Below are 22,588 nucleotides of genomic sequence, written 5' to 3'. Positions count from 1 at the left end.
CTCCCATTTATTTAATCCCAAATTACAACATTTGGTTGTTCGTTTTACATCATTTCCTGTTTTTAGTTTTAATGTTGAATTGGTATTTGGGTTGGTTCCATTTGTGTCTAATATCTTATGTTTTATACGCCTCTAAATCTAAAAATTCACAGATAATGGAGTTAGTTGCTGTGATAGTATTGCTTGGATTGGTGGGCTTAAGGGAAGTCGAAAGCGCCAATGTTACAAACGCGACTGCCGGATTCAACTATGAAGCCGTAACTTGCAGAAAACACAATGCATCTATCACCGATTTTGGAGGTGTTGGAGATGGGAAAACGTCAAACACTGAAGCCTTTCGCAAGGCTATCAAAGAATTAAGCAACTTCACAAGTGACGGTGGTTCAGTGTTGATCGTTCCTGCTGGAAAATGGCTTACCGGAAGCTTTAACCTCACAAGCAATTTCACTCTCTTTCTCGCCAAAGATGCCGTTATTCTCGGTTCTCAGGTCTCTATTTGATTCTATTTGGTTCTTGACCATCAATGGTTCTATTTGTGATTAGCTTAACCATTGACTTGAATGAATTTGTTAGGATGAAGCTGATTATCCACTTATCCCTCCTTTGCCTTCCTATGGGAAAGGAAGAGATAATAAAAACGATGGTCCAAGATTTCAAGCACTCATTTTTGGAACAAACCTAACTGATGTTGTTGTTACAGGTATTAATTATGTCCAAGAAATTTTAAAATGCAATTTGAAGGATTCTCTTTTCTTTCTCGTTGATGGACTTTGATGGGTTGTCGGATTTCAGGTAACAATGGGACGATCGATGGCCAAGGTGCCCCTTGGTGGGATAAATTTGAGAAGAAGCAGCTCAATAACACCCGGCCTTACATGATTGAAATCTTGTTCTCCGACAAGGTCCAGTTTTCCAATGTGACTCTAGTCAATTCTCCAAGTTGGTTCGTCCATCCTACTTATTGCAGGTTTGTTCCTTCCCATTCCATTCATAAACACGTACTACACCATTAATCTCATTCCATCTTCCTCATCTTCCTCGTGAAGAAGATATTTTCTGGTTTGTGATCAAAACACTATGTCTTTAATTAATTGCAGTAACGTGTTGGTGTTAGGCGTGACCATCCTCGCACCAATTGAAGTCCCGAACACTGATGGGATTGACCCAGGTTTGTCTAGACGCATGGAGGAATTCAATCAATTAATTTAGTGAATGGAGAGCTAGCTTGAATGAAACTAACTAAACTAGGCTTAATTTGTTTTTTTTCCTCTGCTGTTCGTGCAGATTCATGCACAAATGTTAGAATTGAAGACTGTTACGTAGTTTCAGGGGATGACTGCATTGCAGTGAAGAGTGGTTGGGATCAATATGGGACCAAATTTGGGATGCCCACAAAGGATGTGATAATCAGAAGGTTCACCTGCATTTCCCCACACAGCGCTGTTATCGCTCTAGGGAGTGAGATGTCCGGTGGCATCGAGAATGTCAGGGCTGAAGATGTTCTTGCCATTAACTCGGAGTCTGTAATCAGGATCAAAAGCGCTCCAGGGCGAGGTGGATATGTGAAAAGCATCTTTGCAAGAAATTTTGTTATGCATACCATGAAGTATGTCTTCTGGATGACAGGAGCTTATGGGGATCACCCAGATGATGGTTGGGATCGTAAAGCACTTCCCGTCGTTAAAGATATCAATTACAGTAATATGGTTGCCGAGAATGTCACCATGGCGGGAGCTCTTGCTGGTATGAAAGATGATGTTTATTCTGGAATTTGCATCTCTAACGTCACTCTGAAGCCCTCACCAAATCCCAAGAAAATCCAGTGGAACTGCACCGATATCAGTGGAGTGAGCAGTAATGTGAGCCCACCTGTTTGTGATTTGTTGCCAAATAAAACTGCTAAACCTTGCCCATTTCCAACCGACAAGCTCCCCATAGAGGATGTCAAACTCCAAACTTGTAACATTTGAGTTGAGTCAACCTACAATTCATATTCAAGTCTTTTCTTCTACTAATTCTGGATGTTAATTTAACCAGTTTATTTGAACTTGCCTGCCTGTTGAAGGCATTACAGCTGGTCCTAAATTAGGACCAAAAGAGTTCAAAAGTAGTAACAAATAAATTGCAAATTCGACTCAAATTTCTTTTCTGTGTAAGTTTAGATTTGAACGCAACCCCCAGTCTTGGTACTCAAATCGTTACTTTGTGGTTATCCATTTCCCATTTGAAATTTTCTATACAACATAATTGAGGAGAAGTTACCTGTGATCCTTTTTGCCCTGCCCATTTTCCTTTCAAATCTGCACATAGTCCTTCAATGACAAACCAGACCTGGGCTTTGATCTTTGATTCGGGTTGGATCAGTTTTGAGACCATTACCAACTCGTATCAAATTGTTATAGCCCATTTCAAAGTTTAATATCATATTGGTCTTACATATTGCCTCTTCGGCTTAAGGTCTAAACAGAATCACTCTCTTTAACTTCTTTACCTTTTTCTTGTTTTTGATAAAAACTTCTTTACCTCTTTAAAGAGAAATAAGCTCAAAATCTTATTCAAAAAAGAATTCAAATAATAACACATGAGATATCAATATAGAATCGTAAATACATACAAAATGTCATTTTAATTGAAAAAGAAATCGATAAACTGATACGAAATGGTGAATATTAAAAGTGTACATTTTAGCATGAAAAAGATTCAAAATGAAAGTCTTATTTCTCAAAGAATAGGCCAAAATAAAAAGTTAAAAACCAAAAGATTACTAAATGGGAGGCATGATCCAAAACAGAATGGTCTCAAATTTGATGAGAATTGCTTATCCAGCGATCACTAACACGACGGTCAATAATAGTTGTTCACATATTTATCTCACATTTGAAGTTTTGTAGAGAAAGCGTATTCATGCCAACATGAGGGATAAACTACGAAAAGGATAGCATGATTGCAGAGGCAAAACTATAAGAAGGTAAAAGCTAAAAATTAAAAACCAGTAATTATAACGGCTTATAACATTTCAGTATGGGTAATGGTTCAATGCATTCGGCTCAAGCTAACGGGCCACTAACAAGTAGGCCAACACCAGCCCCACACCTAACAGTTTTTTGTCCTCAACTCATACCCCATTCAATAAGCTTCGGTTGGTTCAGTTCGTTCTTAACGGTTCGGGCTACAATGAAATCTTTATTAGGAGGAAACAAAAGTAGTAAAATAGGAAGTAAAAGTAATTTCTTTTCCAAAATTAAAACCCACCAAGGTAAAACCAAACTTATACAGTAAAAAATTTAAATAAATTTCCTGTAGACAAAGGGTTAAGGGCAATCTGGTAAAATTACATGACATTAAGGGCGATCTAGGAATTATGAGATTATCTAACCATAACTTAACAAAATTTGTTAACCAAGTATTCCATTATGCTAGTTTAAGAGACATTTTGGGCTGTCCCTACTAATTTGATATTTTCTTGAGGAGTCTGTACTCTTCACTATTCATTTTGGGATGCCCCTCAAATTTTTCCAAAAGAAGAAGATATGATTCTAAAATACATCAAGCAATTTCTCAGATAATAAGCCCATTATTGAACTACTGAACCTTCAAAGACTATACACACACTTTCCCTTGTCCTGAGAAGTATAATGTCCAAAGCTCCTCCAAAACCCTTGATATTATTGGATGGATCACCCACATTGAACACGGTTTGGAGAAGTCGGAATTCTGAAGAACAATAATCTTGCGAGTCTAGATCAGTTGCCTGTTAGCAGAGAATAGTATGCTCCCTGATGTTTTTGAACCACAAAGTATGGGGTGGGACCCATAAGGGACCCACTTAAATTTTGCTTTAATTTTTTCAATATTTTACAAGCAAGCCCCATAGCTATTTGAGGCGCAAAACGTAAAGGAGCACATTGTTCTTCCTGTCACAGGGAAGTAATCCAGACTCTGAGCCTACAAAGAGAATCACTAGACTCGGAAGCGTGTATTATAGCCATTAAAACAGTTTTACGTTGTCAATGTACGGCATTTGTCCCATTTCAAAAAAACCTCTGAGAAGAAGAAGGAAGGGAATACTAGAGATTGCATTTGCCATCAATGTCTAACGGGATGACCAGATTTTCCAACCATTTTTATAAAGTATTGGTCAAAGATTTTTAAAGGGTTTTCCTTAAAAATCAAGGATTTCCCTCTATATAAACACCTAGTCAGCTCTTCAACACACAAGTCTTTTTGCCTTTGCAGAGATTTTTTAAGCAATGGCTTCTTCCAGAAATCCCAGAATAACAAACGTAACTCTTCTACATCATCTTCTATGTTATCCCTGATGACCTACTTCCATGTCTTTTTGTTTTCTCTATTTATATTTCTTTTTTTTTACAAATTTTTTTTATGTTATATGTTTTGCTCTTCCACTCGTTTTGGTTACTAGACTTGTTATTTTCTACATTCATGCATCTAAAATTGAAATCCTGAATATCAAACATTTCGAACCTATCTTTTTATTTTTATTTTTGTTGTTCTTCCCTTCCTTCACCACCCTCTGTTTATGGGCATTTCTCTAATTCTTTTAATCCTAAATTTCAAAGTTCGATCGTCACTTTCAGATTGGTTCTTCATACTCAGTCCCCTATTTTTCGTTTTTCTGTTGAATTTGTATTTGGTTTTGTTCCCTTTGTGTCTAATATCTTACCTTTTTATGCCTCTGAAACTGAAAATTCACAGATAATTGAGATAGTTGCCGTGATAGTATTGCTTGGATTGGTGGGCTTAAAGGAGGCCGAATGCTTCAATGTTTCACCCCCGAACGCCGGATTCAGCTATGAAGCCGTAACTTGCAGAAAACACATTGCATCCATCACGGATTTCGGAGGTGTGGGAGATGGGGAAACGTCAAACACCAATGCCTTCCGCGAGGCTATCAAACATCTAAGCAAATTCTCAAGTGACGGTGGTTCCGTGTTGATCGTTCCTCCAGGAAAATGGCTTACCGGGAGCTTCAACCTCACAAGCAATTTCACTCTTTTTCTACCCAAAGATGCCATCATTCTCGGTTCTCAGGTTTCTATTTGATTCTATTTGGTTCTTGACCTTCAATTCTGTGGTTCTGTATGTGATTAGCTTAACTTGTTATGAACTTGATAGGATGAAGCTGAGTATCCACTTATCCCTCCTTTGCCTTCCTATGGGAAAGGAAGAGATAATGTAGACATGGGTCCAAGATATCAAGCACTCATTTATGGCACAAACCTAACTGATGTGGTCATTACAGGTATTTCTGTTCATCAATTGCAATTTCAAGGTTCTCTATTTCGGGTTCTCTGTCTCGTTGATCGACTTTGATGCGTTCTTGGATTTCAGGTAACAATGGGACGATTGATGGCCAAGGTGTCTCTTGGTGGGATAAATTTCACAATAACCAGACCAACCATACCCGACCTTACATGATTGAAATCTTGTTCTCCGACAAGGTCCAGATTTCCAATCTGACACTACTCAATTCTCCAAGTTGGTTCGTTCATCCTACTTACTGTAGGTTCGTCCCTTCCCATTCATAAACACTACACCATTCTCCATCTTCCTCATCTTCCTCGTGAAGAAGATTTTTGGTTTTGATCAAAACTCTTGTCTTTAATTGCAGTAACGTGTTGGTATTAGGCCTGACCATCCTCGCACCAATTGATTCCCCGAACACTGATGGGATTGACCCAGGTTTGTCTATAAATATAGAGGAATTCAATTTACTGATTCATTTTAGTGAACTACTAGAAACTAAATTGAGCTTCTTCTTCTTCTTTTTTCTCTCTCTTTCTTGGGTTCTCCTCTGCTATTCAGATTCATGCACAAATGTTAGAATTGAAGACTGTTATGTAGTGTCTGGGGATGACTGCATCGCAGTGAAAAGTGGTTGGGATCAATACGGAATAAAATTTGGGATGCCCACAAAGAATGTCATAATCAGAAGGTTCACCTGCATTTCCCCAGACAGCGCTGTTATCGCTCTTGGGAGTGAGATGTCCGGTGGCATCGAGAATGTCAGGGCTGAGGATGTTCTTGCCATTAACTCAGAGTCTGTAATTAGGATCAAAAGCGCTCCAGGGCGAGGAGGATATGTGAAAAACATCTTTGCAAGAAGGTTTGTTATGCATACCATGAAGTATGTCTTTTGGATGACAGGAGCTTATGGATCTCACCCGGATGATGGTTGGGATCCTAAAGCACTTCCTGTTGTTAAAGATATCAATTACAGTGATATGGTTGCCGAGAATGTCACCATGGCAGCAAATTTAGCTGGTATTAAAGATGATATTTATTCTGGAATTTGCATCTCTAACGTCACAGTTAAGCCCTCGCCAAAACCCAAGAAAATCCAATGGAACTGCACTGATATCAGTGGAGTTACCAGTAATGTGAGCCCTCCTACTTGTGCTTTGTTGCCAGATCAAGGCGCTTATCCTTGCCCATTCCCAACTGACAAGCTACCGATAGAGAATGTCAAATTTCAAACTTGTAATGTCTGAGTTAACAGTTGATATTGTAGTCTTTTCTGTTTTTGTGTTAGTTTATCTAGTATTGAAGCTGCCTATCGAAGGCATTACTGGTCCTAATTAGGACATAAGAGTTGAAAATAATAAGAAATAGCAAGCATATTACTGCAATTCTACTTAAATTTCTTTGTTAAGACATTTAATCATTAGTAATACAAAGATTTTCTATAAAACATAATTGAGGAAAAGTACCTGGAATCCTTCTTACTTTGCTCATTTTCCATTTGAAATTTGCACAATTACTGAGGTGTGAAGAGGACTTCTGAAAACAGAAATCCAGAGTACAATGGCTGCAAGAAGGGGAGAGGAACACTTCTTTTTTTCGTGCATCGACTGTGATGCGAAGGAGAAGAAACGAAGTGCTAAAAATTCATAACACAGCAAGGGAATGGAGCTCGTCAGAAGCAGAGATTTAGGACACCTTCTCAGACTATTATGCTACATTATTTGCCTCTGATGATGTTACTAATGGAGACCTTGATGAAGTACTTCATGATATTGATCCTATGGTGACAGCTGAAGAAAAAGCGACTTTATTGCAGCAACCAAGCAAAGAGGAAATTAAAGTTGCATTGTTCGCTATGAAACCAACAAAGAGCCCAGGCATAGATGGCTCCCCCCCCCCCCCCGGGCTTTTCTTTCCCTTTGTACATTCATTAGTAACGTATCATTTACCAGTTCTCCTACGCCTTCCTCATTTACCAATGGTTGAAATTACAAACATCTTGATGTCTTGCTACCTTCCCAAAGAAAAATTCAAGAATGGAAGTATTCAATGCAGTTATATATTCTCCTTATCTTCCATAGATTTTGGACTTTAAAACTCCTTATATCTGCATTGATGTGCTTATGGATAATGCATTAATATGTGCATATTCGAAACTCCATGTGACTATTAGAGTTCCTTTTTTCTTTTCTATTTTTTTAATAGAACCATGGAAAGTATTGATAGCCTAATTAGCACTAATACTCCTTTTTTCCTTGGAAAATCTTGTTTATGCCCATAGACTCTCAAATCTACTCATATTAGACTCACAATCGACTTGAAAACCAAGACGCTTATGTTAAGTGTCACTTAATTTTCGTATGGAGCAATAAAACGGCAACATCAAAAATTCCAATCTTTGTTATAAAAAAGAAAATTCCAATTTTGCCATAAATAATTTATTTTTTGTTTTTTTTGGTACCCGGCATCTCTCTTTTTTTTTTCTTCCTTCCTTCTCCTCCTCCGGGGATGGCGCTGAAAAATTTTCTATTTTGTTTCTAAATATGATAAAGGAGGTAATGCCAGAAACTGCATTTACTATTAATGTCTAACAGAAAGATCAAATTTTCAGATCACAGGAAAGTTTCGGCCACAGGTTTTCAAAGGGTTCTCCTTCAACTTCACGGATTTATTTTCTATATAAACACCAATCCCATGTAACCTCTCCAACCACCCACAATTCTTTTCTTTCCTTGGCAGAATTTCTTCACGCAATGGTTTGTTCCAGAGAACCCAGAATAACAAAAGTAACTCTTCTGCCTCTTCTTCTATGTTATCCCTCATCCTCCTCCTCCATGTTTTTGTGTTTTCCCTGTTTTTATTTCCTGTTATTACAAAAATCTTTTATGTGACATGTTTTGTTCGTCTACTCCTTCTGGTTACTGCTCTGGGTTTCTTCTACGTACGTTCATGCATCTAAAACTGAAATCCTCTACCAAATGGATATCAAACATTCAACAAGCATCTTTTTTTCTTCCCTTCCTTCACCACTCGCTGTTTGTGGGCATGTCTCCCATTTATTTAATCCCAAATTACAACATTTGGTTGTTCGTTTTACATCATTCCCTGTTTTTCGTTTTAATGTTGAATTGGTATTTGGGTTGGTTCCATTTGTGTCTAATACTCATGTTTTATATGCCTCTAAATCCAAAAATTCACAGATAATGGAGCTAGTAGCTGTGATAGTATTGCTTGGATTGGTAGGCTTAACGGAAGTCGAAAGTGCCAATGTTACAAACGCGACTGCCGGATTCAGCTATGAAGCCGTAACTTGCAGAAAACACAATGCATCTATCACCGATTTTGGAGGTGTTGGAGATGGGAAAACGTCAAACACTGAAGCCTTTCGCAAGGCTATCAAAGAATTAAGCAACTTCACAAGTGACGGTGGTTCAGTGTTGATCGTTCCTGCTGGAAAATGGCTTACCGGAAGCTTTAACCTCACAAGCAATTTCACTCTCTTTCTCGCCAAAGATGCCGTTATTCTCGGTTCTCAGGTCTCTATTTGATTCTATTTGGTTCTTGACCATCAATGGTTCTGTTTGTGATTAGCTTAACCATTGACTTGAATGAATTTGTTAGGATGAAGCTGATTATCCACTTATCCCTCCTTTGCCTTCCTATGGGAAAGGAAGAGATAATAAAAACGATGGTCCAAGATTTCAAGCGCTCATTTTTGGAACAAACCTAACTGATGTTGTCATTACAGGTATTAATTCTGTCCAAGAAATTTAAAAATGCAATTTTGAAGGATTCTCTTTTCTTTCTCGTTGATTGACTTTGATGGGTTGTCGGATTTCAGGTAACAATGGGACGATCGATGGCCAAGGTGCCCCTTGGTGGGATAAATTTGAGAAGAAGCAGCTCAATAACACCCGGCCTTACATGATTGAAATCTTGTTCTCCGACAAGGTCCAGTTTTCCAATGTGACTCTAGTCAATTCTCCAAGTTGGTTCGTCCATCCTACTTATTGCAGGTTTGTTCCTTCCCATTCCATTCATAAACACGTACTACACCATTAATCTCAATCCATCTTCCTCATCTTCCTCAGTGAAGAAGATATTTTCTGGTTTGTGATCAAAACACTATGTCTTTAATTAATTGCAGTAACGTGTTGGTGTTAGGCGTGACCATCCTCGCACCAATTGAAGTCCCGAACACTGATGGGATTGACCCAGGTTTGTCTAGACGCATGGAGGAATTCAATCAATTAATTTAGTGAATGGTTAGCTAGCTTGAATGAAACTAACTAAACTAGGCTTAATTTGTTTTTTCTCCTCTGCTGTTCGTGCAGATTCATGCACAAATGTTAGAATTGAAGACTGTTACGTAGTTTCAGGGGATGACTGCATTGCAGTGAAGAGTGGTTGGGATCAATATGGGACCAAATTTGGGATGCCCACAAAGGATGTGATAATCAGAAGGTTCACCTGCATTTCCCCACACAGCCCTGTTATCGCTCTAGGGAGTGAGATGTCCGGTGGCATCGAGAATGTCAGGGCTGAAGATGTTCTTGCCATTAACTCGGAGTCTGTAATTAGGGTCAAAAGCGCTCCAGGGCGAGGTGGATATGTGAAAAGCATCTTTGCAAGAAATTTTGTTATGCATACCATGAAGTATGTCTTCTGGATGACAGGAGCTTATGGGGATCACCCAGATGATGGTTGGGATCGTAAAGCACTTCCCGTCGTTAAAGATATCAATTACAGTAATATGGTTGCCGAGAATGTCACCATGGCGGGAGCCCTTGCTGGTATGAAAGATGATGTTTATTCTGGAATTTGCATCTCTAACGTCACTCTGAAGCCCTCACCAAATCCCAAGAAAATCCAATGGAACTGCACTGATATCAGTGGAGTGAGCAGTAATGTGAGCCCACCTGTTTGTGATTTGTTGCCAAATAAAACTGCTAAACCTTGCCCATTTCCAACCGACAAGCTCCCCATAGAGGATGTCAAACTCCAAACTTGTAACATTTGAGTTGAGTCAACCTCCAGTTCATATTCAAGTCTTTTCTTCTACTAATTCTGGATGTTAATTTAACCAGTTTATTTGAACCTGCCTTCCTGTTAAAGGCATTACAGCTGGTCCTAAATTAGGACCAAAAGAGTTCAAAAGTAGTAACAAATAAATTGCAAATTCGACTCAAATTTCTTTTCTGTGTAAGTTTAGATTTGAACGCAACGCCCCAGTCTTGGTACTCAAATCGTTACTTTGTGGTTATCCATTTCCCATTTGAAATTTTCTATACAACATAATTGAGGAGAAGTTACCTGTGATCATTTTTTCCCTGCCCACTTTCCTTTCAAATTTGCACATAGTCCTTCAATGACAAACCAGACCTGGGCTTTGATCTTTGATTCGGGTTGGATCAGTTTTGAGACCATTACCAACTCGTATCAAATTGTTATAGCCCATTTCAAAGTTTAATATCATATTGGTCTTACATATTGCTTCTTCGGCTTAAGGTCTAAACAGAATCACTCTCTTTAACTTGTTTACCTTTTTCTTGTTTTTGATAAAAACTTCTTTACCTCTTTAAAGAGAAATAAAACTCAAAATCTTATATATATATATATATATATATATATATATATATATATATATATATATATATATATATATATATATATATAATAACACATGAGATATCAATATAGAATCGTAAATACATACAAAATGTCATTTCGGTATGGGTAATGGTTCGGTGCATTCGGCTCAGGCTAACGGGCCACTAACAAGTAGGCCAGCACCAGCCCCAAACCTAACAGTTTTTTGTCCTCAACTCATACCCCATTCAATAAGCTTCGGTTGGTTCAGTTCGTTCTTCACGGTTCGGGCTACAATGAAATCTTTATTAGGAGGGAAATAAAAGTATTAAAATAGGTAGTAGAAGTAAATATTTTTTCAAAATAAAAACCCATCAAGGTCAAACTTTTTTAAACAACCTTATACAGTAAAAAAATTTAATACAGTAGATCAAGGAAATTTTTTTTATAGGGAAAGGGTTAAGGGCAATATTGTAAAATTACATGACATTAAGGGTGATCTAGGAATTATGAGAGTATCTAACCATAACCTAACAAAATTTGTTAACAAAGTATACCATTATGCTAATTTAAGAGACATTTTGGATTGTCCCTACTAATTTGATATATTTTTGGGGAGTCTACTCTTCACTATTCATTTTGGGATGTCCCTCAAATTTTTCCAAAAGAAGAAGATATGATTCGTAAAATACATCAAGCAATTGTTCTTCCCGTCACACGAAGTAATCCAGACTCTGAGCCTACAAAGAGAATCACTAGACTCGGAAGCGTGTATTATAGCCGTTAAAACAGTTTTACGTTGTCGATGTACGGCATTTATTCCATTTCAAAAAAATCTCTGAGAAGAAGAAGGAAGGGAATACTAGAGATTGCATTTGCCATCAATGTCTAACAGGATGACTAGATTTTCCAACCATTTTTAGAAAGTATTGGTCAAAGATTTTTAAAGGGTTTTCCTTAAAAATCAAGGATTTCCCTCTATATAAACACCTAGTCTAGCTCTGCAACACACAAGTCTTTTTGCCTTTGCAGAGGTTTTTTAAGCAATGGCTTCTTCCAGAAATCCCAGAATAACAAACGTAACTCTTCTACATCATCTTCTATGTTATCCCTGATGACCTACTTCCATGTCTTTTTGTTTTCTCTATTTATATTTCTTTTTCTTACAAAAATCTTTTACGTTATATGTTTTGCTCTTCCACTCGTTTTGGTTACTAGACTTGTTATTTTCTACATTCATGCATCTAAAATTGAAATCCTGAATATCAAACATTTAGCAACCATCTTTTTATTTTTATTTTTATTGTTCTTCCCTTCCTTCACCACCCTCTGTTTATGGGCATTTCTCTAATTCTTTTAATCCTATATTTCAAACGTTTGATCGTCACTTTCAGATTCATTCTTCGTACTCAGTCCCCTATTTTTCGTTTTTATGTTGAATTTGTATTTGGGTTTGTTCCCTTTGTGTCTAATATCTTACCTTTTTATGCCTCTGAAACTTAAAATTCACAGATAATTGAGTTAGTTGCCGTGATAGTATTGCTTGGATTGGTGGGCTTAAGGGAGGCCGAATGCTTCAATGTTTCACACCTGAACACCGGATTTAGCTATGAAGCCGTAACTTGCAGAAAACACATTGCATCCATCACGGATTTTGGAGGTGTGGGAGATGGGGAAACGTCAAACACCAATGCCTTCCGCGAGGCTATCAAACATCTAAGCAAATTCTCAAGTGACGGTGGTTCCGTGTTGATCGTTCCTCCAGGAAAATGGCTTACCGGGAGCTTCAACCTCACAAGCAATTTCACTCTCTTTCTACCCAAAGATGCCATCATTCTCGGTTCTCAGGTTTCTATTTGATTCTATTTGGTTCTTGACCTTCAATTCTGTGGTTCTGTATGTGATTAGCTTAACTTGATATGAACTTGATAGGATGAAGCTGAGTATCCACTTATCCCTCCTTTGCCTTCCTATGGGAAAGGAAGAGATAATGTAGACAAGGGTCCAAGATATCAAGCGCTCATTTATGGCACAAACCTAACTGATGTGGTCATTACAGGTATTTCTATTCATCAGTTGCAATTTGAAGGATTCTCTGTTTCTAGGTTCTCTGTCTCGTTGATCGACTTTGATGGGTTCTTGGATTTCAGGTAACAATGGGACGATTGATGGCCAAGGTGTCTCTTGGTGGGATAAATTTCACAACAACCAGACCAACCATACCCGACCTTACATGATTGAAATCTTGTTCTCCGACAAGGTCCAGATTTCCAATCTGACTCTACTCAATTCTCCAAGTTGGTTCGTTCATCCTACTTACTGTAGGTTCGTCCCTTCCCATTCATAAACACTACAACATTCTCCATCTTCTTTATCTTCCTCGTGAAGAAGATTTCTGGTTTGTGATCAAAACTGTTGTCTTTAATTGCAGTAACGTGTTGGTATTAGGCCTGACCATCCTCGCACCAATTGATTCCCCAAACACTGATGGGATTGACCCAGGTTTGTCAAGAAATATGGAAGAATTCAATTATTGATTCATTTTAGTGAACAGCTAGAAACTAAATTAAGCTTCTTCTTTCTTTTTTTTTTCTCTTGGGTTCTCCTATGCTATTCAGATTCATGCACAAATGTTAGAATCGAAGACTGTTATGTAGTGTCTGGGGATGACTGCATTGCAGTGAAAAGTGGTTGGGATCAATACGGGATAAAATTTGGGATGCCCACAAAGAATGTCATAATCAGAAGGTTCACCTGCATTTCCCCAGACAGCGCTGTTATCGCTCTTGGGAGTGAGATGTCTGGTGGCATCGAGAATGTCAGGGCTGAGGATGTCCTTGCTATTAACTCAGAGTCTGTAATCAGGATCAAAAGCGCTCCAGGGCGAGGTGGATATGTGAAAAACATCTTTGCAAGAAGGTTTGTTATGCATACCATGAAGTATGTCTTCTGGATGACAGGGGCATATGGGTCTCACCCGGATGATGGTTGGGATCCTAAAGCACTTCCTGTTGTTAAAGATATCAATTACAGTGATATGGTTGCCGAGAATGTCACCATGGCAGCAAATTTAGCTGGTATTAAAGATGATATTTATTCTGGAATTTGCATCTCTAACGTCACAGTTAAGCCATCGCCAAAACCCAAGAAAATCCAGTGGAATTGCACTGATATCAGCGGAGTAACCAGTAATGTGAGCCCTCCTGCTTGTGCTTTGTTGCCAGATCAAGGAGCTTACCCTTGCCCATTCCCAACTGACAAGCTACCAATAGAGAATGTCAAATTCCAAACTTGTAATGTCTAAGTCAACAGTTGATACTGTAGTCTTTTCTGTTTCTGTGTGTTAGTTTATCTAGTATTGAAGGTGCCTGTCGCGAGCATTATTGGTCCTAATTAGGACCAAAGAGTTGAGAATAATAAGAAATAGCAAGCATATTACTGCAATTCTACTTAAATTTCTTTGTTAAGACATTTAATCATTGGTAATACAAAGATTTTCTATAAAACATAATTTAGGAAAAGTACCTGGAATCCTTCTTACTTTGCTCTTTTCCATTTGAAATTTGCACAATTACTGAGGTGTGAAGAGGACTTCTAAAAACAGAAATCCATAGTACAATGGCTGCAGAAAGGGGAGAGGAACACTTCTTTTTTTCGTGCATCGACTGTAATGCGAAGGAGAAGAAACGAAGTGCTAAAAATTCATAACACAGCAAGGGAATGGAACTTGTCAAAAGCAGAGATTTAGGACACCTTCTCAGACTATTATGCTACATTGTTTGCCCCTGATGATGTTACTAATGGAGACCTTGATAAAGTACTTCATGATATTGATCCTATGGTGACAGCTGAACAACCAAGCAAAGAGGAAATTAAAGTTGCATTGTTTGCTATGAAACCAACAAAGAGCCCAGGCATAGATGGCTTCCCCCCGCCCCGGCTTTTGACCTTTCCCTTTGTATATTCACTAGTACCGTATCATTTACCAGTTCTCCTACGCCTTCCTCATTATTTACGAACGTCTCATTTACCAATGGTTGAAATTACAAACATCTTGATGTCTTGCTACCTTCCCAAAGAAAAATTCAAGAATGAAAGTATTCAATGTAGTTATATATATTCTCCTTATATTCCATAGATTTTGGACTTTAAAACTCCTTATATCTGCATTGATGTGCTTATGGATAATGCATTAATATGTGCATATTCGAAACTCGATCCGTGTGACTATTAGAGTTCCTTTTTTTCTTTTCTATTTTTTTGAATAGAACCATGAAAAGTATTGATAGCCTAATTAGCACTAATACTCCTTTTTTCCTTGTTAAATCTTGTTTATGCCCATAGACTCTCAACTCTACCCATATTAGACTCACAATCGACTTGAAAACCAAGACGCTTATGTTAAGTGTCACTTAATTTTCGTATGGAGAAAGATAAAACGGCTACATCAATAAATCCAATCTTTGGTATCAAAAAAAATAAAATTCTTTTTTTATTTTTTTTGTACCCGGCATCTCTTTTCTTTCTTCCTTCTTTCCTTCTCCTCCTCCGGGGATGGCGCTGAAAAATTTTCTATTTTGTTTCTAAATATAATAAAGGAGGGAATGCCAGAAATTGCATTTACTATTAATCTCTAACAGAAAGATCAAATTTTCAGATCACTGGAAAATTTCGGCCACAGGTTTTCATAGGGTTTTCCTTAAACTTCACGGATTTCTTTCTATATAAACACCAATTCCAAGTAACCTCTCCAACCCACAATTCTCTTCTTTCCTTTGCAGAATTTCTTCACGCAATGGTTTGTTCCAGAGAGCCCAGAATAACAAAAGTAACTCTTCTGCCTCTTCTTCTATGTTGTCTCTCATCATCATCCTCCATCTTTTTGTGTTTTCCCTGTTTTTATTTTCCGTTATTACAAAAATCTTTTATGTGATATGTTTTTGTGTTTTCCCTGTTTTTATTTCCTGTTATTACAAAAATCTTTTATGTGATATGTTTTGTTCTTCTACTCGTTATGGTTACTGGTCTGGTTATCTTCTACGTACGTTCACGGATCTAAATATGAAATCCTCTAACAAACGGATATCAAACATTCAACAAGCATTTTTTTTTTTCTTCCCTTCCTTCACCACCAGACTGTTTATGGGCATTTCTCGCATTTATTTAATCCCAAATTACAACATTTGGTTGTTCGTTTTACATCATTCCCTGTTTTTAGTTTTCATGTTGAATTTTGTATTTGGGTTTGTTCGTTTGTGTCAAATATCTTACGTTTTATGCCTCTAAAACTAAAAAATCACAGATAATGGAGTTAGTTGCTGTGATAGTATTGCTCGGATTGGTGGGCTTAAGGGAAGTCGAAAGCGCCAATGTTACAAACGCGACTGCCGGATTCAGCTATGAAGCCGTAACTTGCAGAAAACACAATGCATCTATCACAGATTTTGGAGGTGTTGGCGATGGGAAAACGTCAAACACCGAAGCCTTTCGCAAGGCTATCAAAGAATTAAGCAACTTCACAAGTGACGGTGGTTCAGTGTTGATCGTTCCTGCTGGAAAATGGCTTACCGGAAGCTTTAACCTCACAAGCAATTTCACTCTCTTTCTCGCCAAAGATGCCGTTATTCTCGGTTCTCAGGTCTCTATTTGATTCTATTTGGTTCTTGACCATCAATGGTTCTATTTGTGATTAGCTTAACCATTGACTTGAATGAATTTGTTAGGATGAAGCTGATTATCCACTTATCCCTCCTTTGCCTTCCTATGGGAAAGGAAGAGATAATAAAAACGATGGTCCAAGATTTCAAGCACTCATTTTTGGAACAAACCTAACTGATGTTGTCGTTACAGGTATTAATTTTATCCAATTTAAAAATGCAATTTGAAGGATTCTCTTTTCTTTCTCGTTGATGGACTTTGATGGGTTGTCGGATTCCAGGTAACAATGGGACGATCGATGGCCAAGGTGCCCCTTGGTGGGATAAATTTGAGAAGAAGCAGCTCAATAACACCCGGCCTTACATGATTGAAATCTTGTTCTCCGACAAGGTCCAGTTTTCCAATGTGACTCTAGTCAATTCTCCAAGTTGGTTCGTCCATCCTACTTATTGCAGGTTTGTTCCTTCCCATTCCATTCATAAACACGTACTACACCATTAATCTCAATCCATCTTCCTCATCTTCCTCATGAAGAAGATATTTTCTGGTTTGTGATCAAAACACTATGTCTTTAATTAATTGCAGTAACGTGTTGGTGTTAGGCGTGACCATCCTCGCACCAATTGAAGTCCCGAACACTGATGGGATTGACCCAGGTTTGTCTAGACGCATGGAGGAATTCAATCAATTAATTTAGTGAATGGCTAGCTAGCTTGAATGAAACTAACTAAACTAGGCTTAATTTGTTTTTTCTCCTATGTTGTTCGTGCAGATTCATGCACAAATGTTAGAATTGAAGACTGTTACGTAGTTTCAGGGGATGACTGCATTGCAGTGAAGAGTGGTTGGGATCAATATGGGACCAAATTTGGGATGCCCACAAAGGATGTGATAATCAGAAGGTTCACCTGCATTTCCCCACACAGCGCTGTTATCGCTCTAGGGAGTGAGATGTCCGGTGGCATCGAGAATGTCAGGGCTGAAGATGTTCTTGCCATTAACTCGGAGTCTGTAATCAGGATCAAAAGCGCTCCAGGGCGAGGTGGATATGTGAAAAGCATCTTTGCAAGAAATTTTGTTATGCATACCATGAAGTATGTCTTCTGGATGACAGGAGCTTATGGGGATCACCCAGATGATGGTTGGGATCGTAAAGCACTTCCCGTCGTTAAAGATATAAATTTAAGTAATATGGATGCCGAGAATGTCACCATGGCGGGAGCTCTTGCTGGTATGAAAGATGATGTTTATTCTGGAATTTGCATCTCTAACGTCACTCTGAAGCCCTCACCAAATCCCAAGAAAATCCAATGGAACTGCACCGATATCAGTGGAGTGAGCAGTAATGTGAGCCCACCTGTTTGTGATTTGTTGCCAAATAAAACTGCTAAACCTTGCCCATTTCCAACCGACAAGCTCCCCATAGAGGATGTCAAACTCCAAACTTGTAACATTTGAGTTGAGTCAACCTACAGTTCATATTCAAGTCTTTTCTTCTACTAATTCTGGATGCTAATTTATCCAGTTTATTTGAACCTGCCTTCCTGTTGAAGGCATTACAGCTGGTCCTAAATTAGGACCAAAAGAGTTCAAAAGTAGTAACAAATAAATTGCAAATTCGACTCAAATTTCTTTTCTGTGTAAGTTTATATTTGAACGCAACCCCCAGTCTTGGTACTCAAATCGTTACTTTGTGGTTATCCATTTCCCTTTTGAAATTTTCTATACAACATAATTGAGGAGAAGTTACCCGTGATCCTTTTTGCCCTACCCATTTTCCTTTCAAATCTGCACATAGTCCTTCAATGACAAACCAGACCTGGGCTTTGATCTTTGATTCGGGTTGGATCAGTTTTGAGACCATTACCAACTCGTATCAAATTGTAATAGCCTATTTCAAATTTTAATATCATATTGGTCTTACATATTGCCTCTTCGGCTTAAGGTCTAAACAGAATCACTCTCTTTAACTTCTTTACCTTTTTCTTGTTTTTGATAAAAACTTCTTTACCTCTTTAAAGAGAAATAAGCTCAAAATTAATCTTATATATATAATAACACATGAGATATCAATATAGAATTGTAAATACATACAAAATGTCATTTCGGTATGGGTAATGGTTCGGTGCATTCGGCTCAGGCTAACGGGCACTAACAAGTAGGCCAGCACCAGCCCCAAACCTAACATTTTTTTGTCCTCAACTCATACCCCATTCAATAAGCTTCGCTTTGTTCAGTTCGTTCTTAACGGTTCGGGCTACAATGAAATCTTTATTAGGAGGGAACAAAAAATATTAAAATAGGTAGTAGAAGTAAATATTTTTCCAAAATAAAAACCCATCAAGGTAAAACTTTTTTAAACAACCTTATACAGTAAAAAAATTTAAATATAGTAGATCAAGGAAACTTTTTTGTATAGACAAAGGGTTAAGGGGTATACTATAAAATTACATGACATTAAGGGCGATCTAGGAATTATGAGATTATCTAACCATAACTTAACAAAATTTGTTAACAAAGTATACCATTATGCTAATTTAAGAGACATTTTGAACTGTCCCTACTAATTTGAAATGTTCTTTGGGAGTCTATACTCTTCACTATTCATTTTGGGATGTCCCTCAAATTTTTCCAGAAGAAGAAGATATGATTTGTAAAATACATCAAGCAATTGTTCTTCCCGTCACAGGGAAGTAATCCAGACTCTGAGCCTACAAAGAGAATCACTAGACTCAAAAGCGTGTATTATAGCCATTAAAACAGTTTTACGTTGTCGATGTATGGCATTTATCCCATTTCAAAAAAATCTTTGAGAAGAAGAAGGAAGGGAATACTTGCATTTGCCATCAATGTCTAACAGGATGACCAGTTTTTCCAACCATTTTTAGTAAGTATTGGTCAAAGATTTTTAAAGGGTTTTCCTTAAAAATCAAGGATTTCCCTCTATATAAACACCAACTCTAATCAGCTCTGCAACCCACAAGTCTTTTTGTCTTTGCAAAGGTTTTTTAAGCAATGGCTTCTTCTAGAAATCCCAGAATAACAAATGTAACTCTTCTACATCATCTTCTATGTTATCCCTGATGACCCACTTCCATGTCTTTTTGTTTTCTCCATTTATGTTTCTTTTTCTTACAAAAATCTTTTATGTTATATGTTTTGCTCTTCCACTCGTTTTGGTTACTAGACTGGTTATTTTCTACATTCATACATCTAAAATTGAAATCCTGAATATCAAATATTTAGCAACCATCTTTTTATGTTTATTTTTATTGTTCTTCCCTTCCTTCACCACCCTCTATTTATGGGCATTTCTCTAATTCCTTTAATCCTAAATTTCAAATGTTCGATCGTCACTTTCAGATTCGTTCTTCATACTCAGTCCCCTATTTTTCGTTTTTCTGTTGAATTTGTATTTGGGTTTGTTCCCTTTGTGTCTAATATCTTACATTTTTATGCCTCTGAAACTGAAAATTCACAGATAATTGAGATAGTTGCCGTGATAGTATTGCTTGGATTGGTGGGCTTAAGGGAGGCCGAATGCTTCAATTTTTCGCACCTGAACGCTGGATTCAGCTATGAAGCCGTAACTTGCAGAAAACACATTGCATCCATCACGGATTTTGGAGGTGTGGGAGATGGGGAAACGTCAAACACCAATGCCTTCCGCGAGGCTATCACACATCTAAGCAAATTCTCAAGTGACGGTGGTTCCGTGTTGATCGTTCCTCCAGGAAAATGGCTTACCGGGAGCTTCAACCTCACAAGCAATTTCACTCTTTTTCTACCCAAAGATGCCATCATTCTCGGTTCTCAGGTTTCTATTTGATTCTATTTGGTTCTTGACCTTCAATTCTGTGGTTCTGTATGTGATTAGCTTAACTTGATATGAACTTGATAGGATGAAGCTGAGTATCCACTTATCCCTCCTTTGCCTTCCTATGGGAAAGGAAGAGATAATGTAGACAAGGGTCCAAGATATCAAGCGCTCATTTATGGCACAAACCTAACTGATGTGGTCATTACAGGTATTTCTGTTCATCAATTGCAATTTCAAGGTTCTCTGTTTCGAGGTTCTCTGTCTCGTTGATTGACTTTGATGGGTTCTTGGATTTCAGGTAACAATGGGACGATTGATGGCCAAGGTGTCTCTTGGTGGGATAAATTTCACAATAACCAGACCAACCATACCCGACCTTACATGATTGAAATCTTGTTCTCCGACAATGTCCAGATTTCCAATCTGACTCTACTCAATTCTCCAAGTTGGTTCGTTCATCCTACTTACTGCAGGTTCGTCCCTTCCCATTCATAAACACTACACCATTCTCCATCTTCCTCATTTTCTTCGTGAAGAAGATTTCTGGTTTGTGATCAAAACTGTTGTCTTCAATTGCAGTAACGTGTTGGTATTAGGCCTGACCATCCTCGCACCAATTGATTCCCCGAACACTGATGGGATTGACCCAGGTTTGTCTATAAATATAGAGGAATTCAATTATTGATTCATTTTAGTGAACAGCTAGAAACTAAATTGAGCTTCTTCTTTTTTCTTTTCTTTTTTCTCTTTCTCCCTCTCTCTCTTGGGTTCTCCTCTGCTATTCAGATTCATGCACAAATGTTAGAATTGAAGATTGTTATGTAGTTTCTGGGGATGACTGCATTGCAGTGAAAAGTGGTTGGGATCAATACGGGATAAATTTTGGGATGCCCACAAAGAATGTCATAATCAGAAGGTTCACCTGCATTTCCCCAGACAGCGCTGTTATTGCTCTTGGGAGTGAGATGTCTGGTGGCATTGAGAATGTCAGGGCTGAAGATGTTCTTGCCATTAACTCAGAGTCTGTAATCAGGATCAAAAGCGCTCCAGGGCGAGGTGGATATGTGAAAAACATCTTTGCAAGAAGGTTTGTTATGCATACCATGAAGTATGTTTTCTGGATGACAGGAGCTTATGGGTCTCACCCGGATGATGGTTGGGATCCTAAAGCACTTCCTGTTGTTAAAGATATCAATTACAGTGATATGGTTGCCGAGAATGTCACCATGGCAGCAAATTTAGCTGGTATTAAAGATGATATTTATTCTGGAATTTGCATCTCTAACGTCACAGTTAAGCCCTCACCAAAACCCAAGAAAATCCAGTGGAACTGCACTAATATCAGCGGAGTAACCAGTAATGTGAGCCCTCCTGCTTGTGCTTTGTTGCCAGATCAAGGCGCTTACCCTTGCCCATTCCCAACTGACAAGCTACCAATAGAGAATGTCAAATTCCAAACTTGTAATGTCTGAGTCAACAGTTGATACTATAGTCTTTTTTGTTTCTGTGTGTTAGTTTATCTAGTATTGAAGCTGCCTGTCGAAGGCATTATTGGTCCTAATTAGGACCAAGAGTTGAAAATAATAAGAAATAAAAGCATATTACTGCAATTCTACTTAAATTTCTTTGTTAAGACATTTAATCATTAGTAATACAAAGATTTTCTATAAAACATAATTGAGGAAAAGTACCTGGAATCCTTCTTACTTTGCTCTTTTCCATTTGAAATCTGCACAATTTCGTTCCCAATATATCTTCCATGAAACGATTGAAGAAATGGCTTGGAATCATTTTCGATCAAACAACCCATCTTTTCTGTTGTTTTTGAAATCTTCACACTTTCGTTTAAGAAAAAACTTCAACAAGCATCACCGAGACGAAAACCCAATAAAAGTTTTCCTTGGTACTTACTATGGAAGTTCTCAATCTTTGACAATAGAAATGAACCTGTCTAATATCATAAAAGCCAATCCACAACAATCAAATAGCTACTGTTTGAAGTTTCATATGCCATAAAACTGCAGGAATGAACCTGCATCACATCATAGAGTCCGAATGAACAAAAGCAGCCTGACATAAGACTCATAAAATTCTCCAGAATGATAGAGACAGTATTATACCCAATAGTGCAGAAAACTATTTTCCATTAAAATGGATAGATTCTTGACATAGACATCTAAGAAATACATCTAATGTAAAACTCTCAGATGTTCCAAGTAGTGTGAACAGTTGGAAGGAATTTGCTTTGTAGTGCCA

General features: G+C 37.9%; 6 protein-coding genes across 6 annotated transcripts; all 6 read left to right on the top strand.

The window, feature by feature from the left end:
- Positions 1-116: 116 nt before the first annotated feature.
- LOC149013773 (putative polygalacturonase) lies at positions 117-1,970 on the top strand. The gene is made up of 5 exons (XM_089159185.1): positions 117-488; positions 574-700; positions 793-967; positions 1,098-1,168; positions 1,285-1,970. Exons 1-5 carry the CDS (start codon positions 156-158, stop codon positions 1,968-1,970), a joined length of 1,392 nt encoding a protein of 463 aa, XP_089015311.1. The 5' UTR covers positions 117-155.
- A 2,280-nt stretch (positions 1,971-4,250) lies between these two features.
- On the top strand, positions 4,251-7,404 carry LOC149013772 (putative polygalacturonase). The gene is made up of 7 exons (XM_089157748.1): positions 4,251-4,283; positions 4,717-5,052; positions 5,137-5,263; positions 5,353-5,527; positions 5,633-5,703; positions 5,827-6,506; positions 7,309-7,404. Exons 1-7 carry the CDS (start codon positions 4,251-4,253, stop codon positions 7,402-7,404), a joined length of 1,518 nt encoding a protein of 505 aa, XP_089013874.1.
- Positions 7,405-8,243: 839 nt separating this feature from the next.
- On the top strand, positions 8,244-10,285 carry LOC149013771 (putative polygalacturonase). Its single transcript, XM_089157747.1, has 5 exons — positions 8,244-8,801; positions 8,887-9,013; positions 9,107-9,281; positions 9,413-9,483; positions 9,600-10,285. The coding sequence occupies exons 1-5, from the start codon at positions 8,244-8,246 to the stop codon at positions 10,283-10,285; spliced, it is 1,617 nt and encodes a 538-aa protein (XP_089013873.1).
- Positions 10,286-11,900: 1,615 nt separating this feature from the next.
- Positions 11,901-14,158, top strand: LOC149013770 (putative polygalacturonase). The gene is made up of 6 exons (XM_089157746.1): positions 11,901-11,933; positions 12,367-12,702; positions 12,787-12,913; positions 13,005-13,179; positions 13,286-13,356; positions 13,473-14,158. Exons 1-6 carry the CDS (start codon positions 11,901-11,903, stop codon positions 14,156-14,158), a joined length of 1,428 nt encoding a protein of 475 aa, XP_089013872.1.
- Positions 14,159-15,628: 1,470 nt separating this feature from the next.
- LOC149013769 (putative polygalacturonase) lies at positions 15,629-17,976 on the top strand. Its single transcript, XM_089158991.1, has 6 exons — positions 15,629-15,682; positions 16,157-16,492; positions 16,578-16,704; positions 16,793-16,967; positions 17,098-17,168; positions 17,285-17,976. Exons 1-6 carry the CDS (start codon positions 15,650-15,652, stop codon positions 17,968-17,970), a joined length of 1,428 nt encoding a protein of 475 aa, XP_089015117.1. The 5' UTR covers positions 15,629-15,649; the 3' UTR covers positions 17,971-17,976.
- A 1,551-nt stretch (positions 17,977-19,527) lies between these two features.
- Positions 19,528-22,525, top strand: LOC149013768 (putative polygalacturonase). Its single transcript, XM_089159286.1, has 7 exons — positions 19,528-19,560; positions 19,994-20,329; positions 20,414-20,540; positions 20,631-20,805; positions 20,912-20,982; positions 21,119-21,798; positions 22,505-22,525. The coding sequence occupies exons 1-7, from the start codon at positions 19,528-19,530 to the stop codon at positions 22,523-22,525; spliced, it is 1,443 nt and encodes a 480-aa protein (XP_089015412.1).
- The last annotated feature ends 63 nt before the right edge of the window (positions 22,526-22,588 follow it).

This window comes from Hakea prostrata, chromosome 6 (assembly GCF_041222555.1).
Source record: "Hakea prostrata isolate BN-2017 chromosome 6, UWA_Hpros_2, whole genome shotgun sequence".
NCBI classification, from domain to species: Eukaryota; Viridiplantae; Streptophyta; class Magnoliopsida; order Proteales; family Proteaceae; genus Hakea; species Hakea prostrata.
This window is presented reverse-complemented; position numbering and strand designations above follow the sequence as displayed.

Excerpts from the sequence above, each read along its gene's own strand:
- LOC149013770 (XM_089157746.1), top strand. The coding sequence starts at position 11,901 with ATGGCTTCTTCCAGAAATCCCAGAATAACAAAC. Across the intron at positions 11,934-12,366 it reads GAAATCCCAGAATAACAAAC|ATAATTGAGTTAGTTGCCGT; the intron begins GTAACTCTTCTA and ends TAAAATTCACAG. Across the intron at positions 12,914-13,004 it reads AACTGATGTGGTCATTACAG|GTAACAATGGGACGATTGAT; the intron begins GTATTTCTATTC and ends CTTGGATTTCAG.
- LOC149013773 (XM_089159185.1), top strand. The coding sequence starts at position 156 with ATGGAGTTAGTTGCTGTGATAGTATTGCTTGGATTGGTGGGCTTAAGG. Across the intron at positions 489-573 it reads CCGTTATTCTCGGTTCTCAG|GATGAAGCTGATTATCCACT; the intron begins GTCTCTATTTGA and ends TGAATTTGTTAG. Across the intron at positions 701-792 it reads AACTGATGTTGTTGTTACAG|GTAACAATGGGACGATCGAT; the intron begins GTATTAATTATG and ends GTCGGATTTCAG.
- LOC149013772 (XM_089157748.1), top strand. The coding sequence starts at position 4,251 with ATGGCTTCTTCCAGAAATCCCAGAATAACAAAC. Across the intron at positions 5,053-5,136 it reads CCATCATTCTCGGTTCTCAG|GATGAAGCTGAGTATCCACT; the intron begins GTTTCTATTTGA and ends TGAACTTGATAG. Across the intron at positions 5,704-5,826 it reads CACTGATGGGATTGACCCAG|ATTCATGCACAAATGTTAGA; the intron begins GTTTGTCTATAA and ends TCTGCTATTCAG.
- LOC149013769 (XM_089158991.1), top strand. The coding sequence starts at position 15,650 with ATGGTTTGTTCCAGAGAGCCCAGAATAACAAAA. Across the intron at positions 16,705-16,792 it reads AACTGATGTTGTCGTTACAG|GTAACAATGGGACGATCGAT; the intron begins GTATTAATTTTA and ends GTCGGATTCCAG. Across the intron at positions 16,968-17,097 it reads GTCCATCCTACTTATTGCAG|TAACGTGTTGGTGTTAGGCG; the intron begins GTTTGTTCCTTC and ends AATTAATTGCAG.
- LOC149013771 (XM_089157747.1), top strand. The coding sequence starts at position 8,244 with ATGGATATCAAACATTCAACAAGCATCTTTTTTTCTTCCCTTCCTTCA. Across the intron at positions 9,014-9,106 it reads AACTGATGTTGTCATTACAG|GTAACAATGGGACGATCGAT; the intron begins GTATTAATTCTG and ends GTCGGATTTCAG. Across the intron at positions 9,484-9,599 it reads CACTGATGGGATTGACCCAG|ATTCATGCACAAATGTTAGA; the intron begins GTTTGTCTAGAC and ends CTGTTCGTGCAG.
- LOC149013768 (XM_089159286.1), top strand. The coding sequence starts at position 19,528 with ATGGCTTCTTCTAGAAATCCCAGAATAACAAAT. Across the intron at positions 20,541-20,630 it reads AACTGATGTGGTCATTACAG|GTAACAATGGGACGATTGAT; the intron begins GTATTTCTGTTC and ends CTTGGATTTCAG. Across the intron at positions 21,799-22,504 it reads TCAAATTCCAAACTTGTAAT|ACATCTAAGAAATACATCTA; the intron begins GTCTGAGTCAAC and ends TTCTTGACATAG.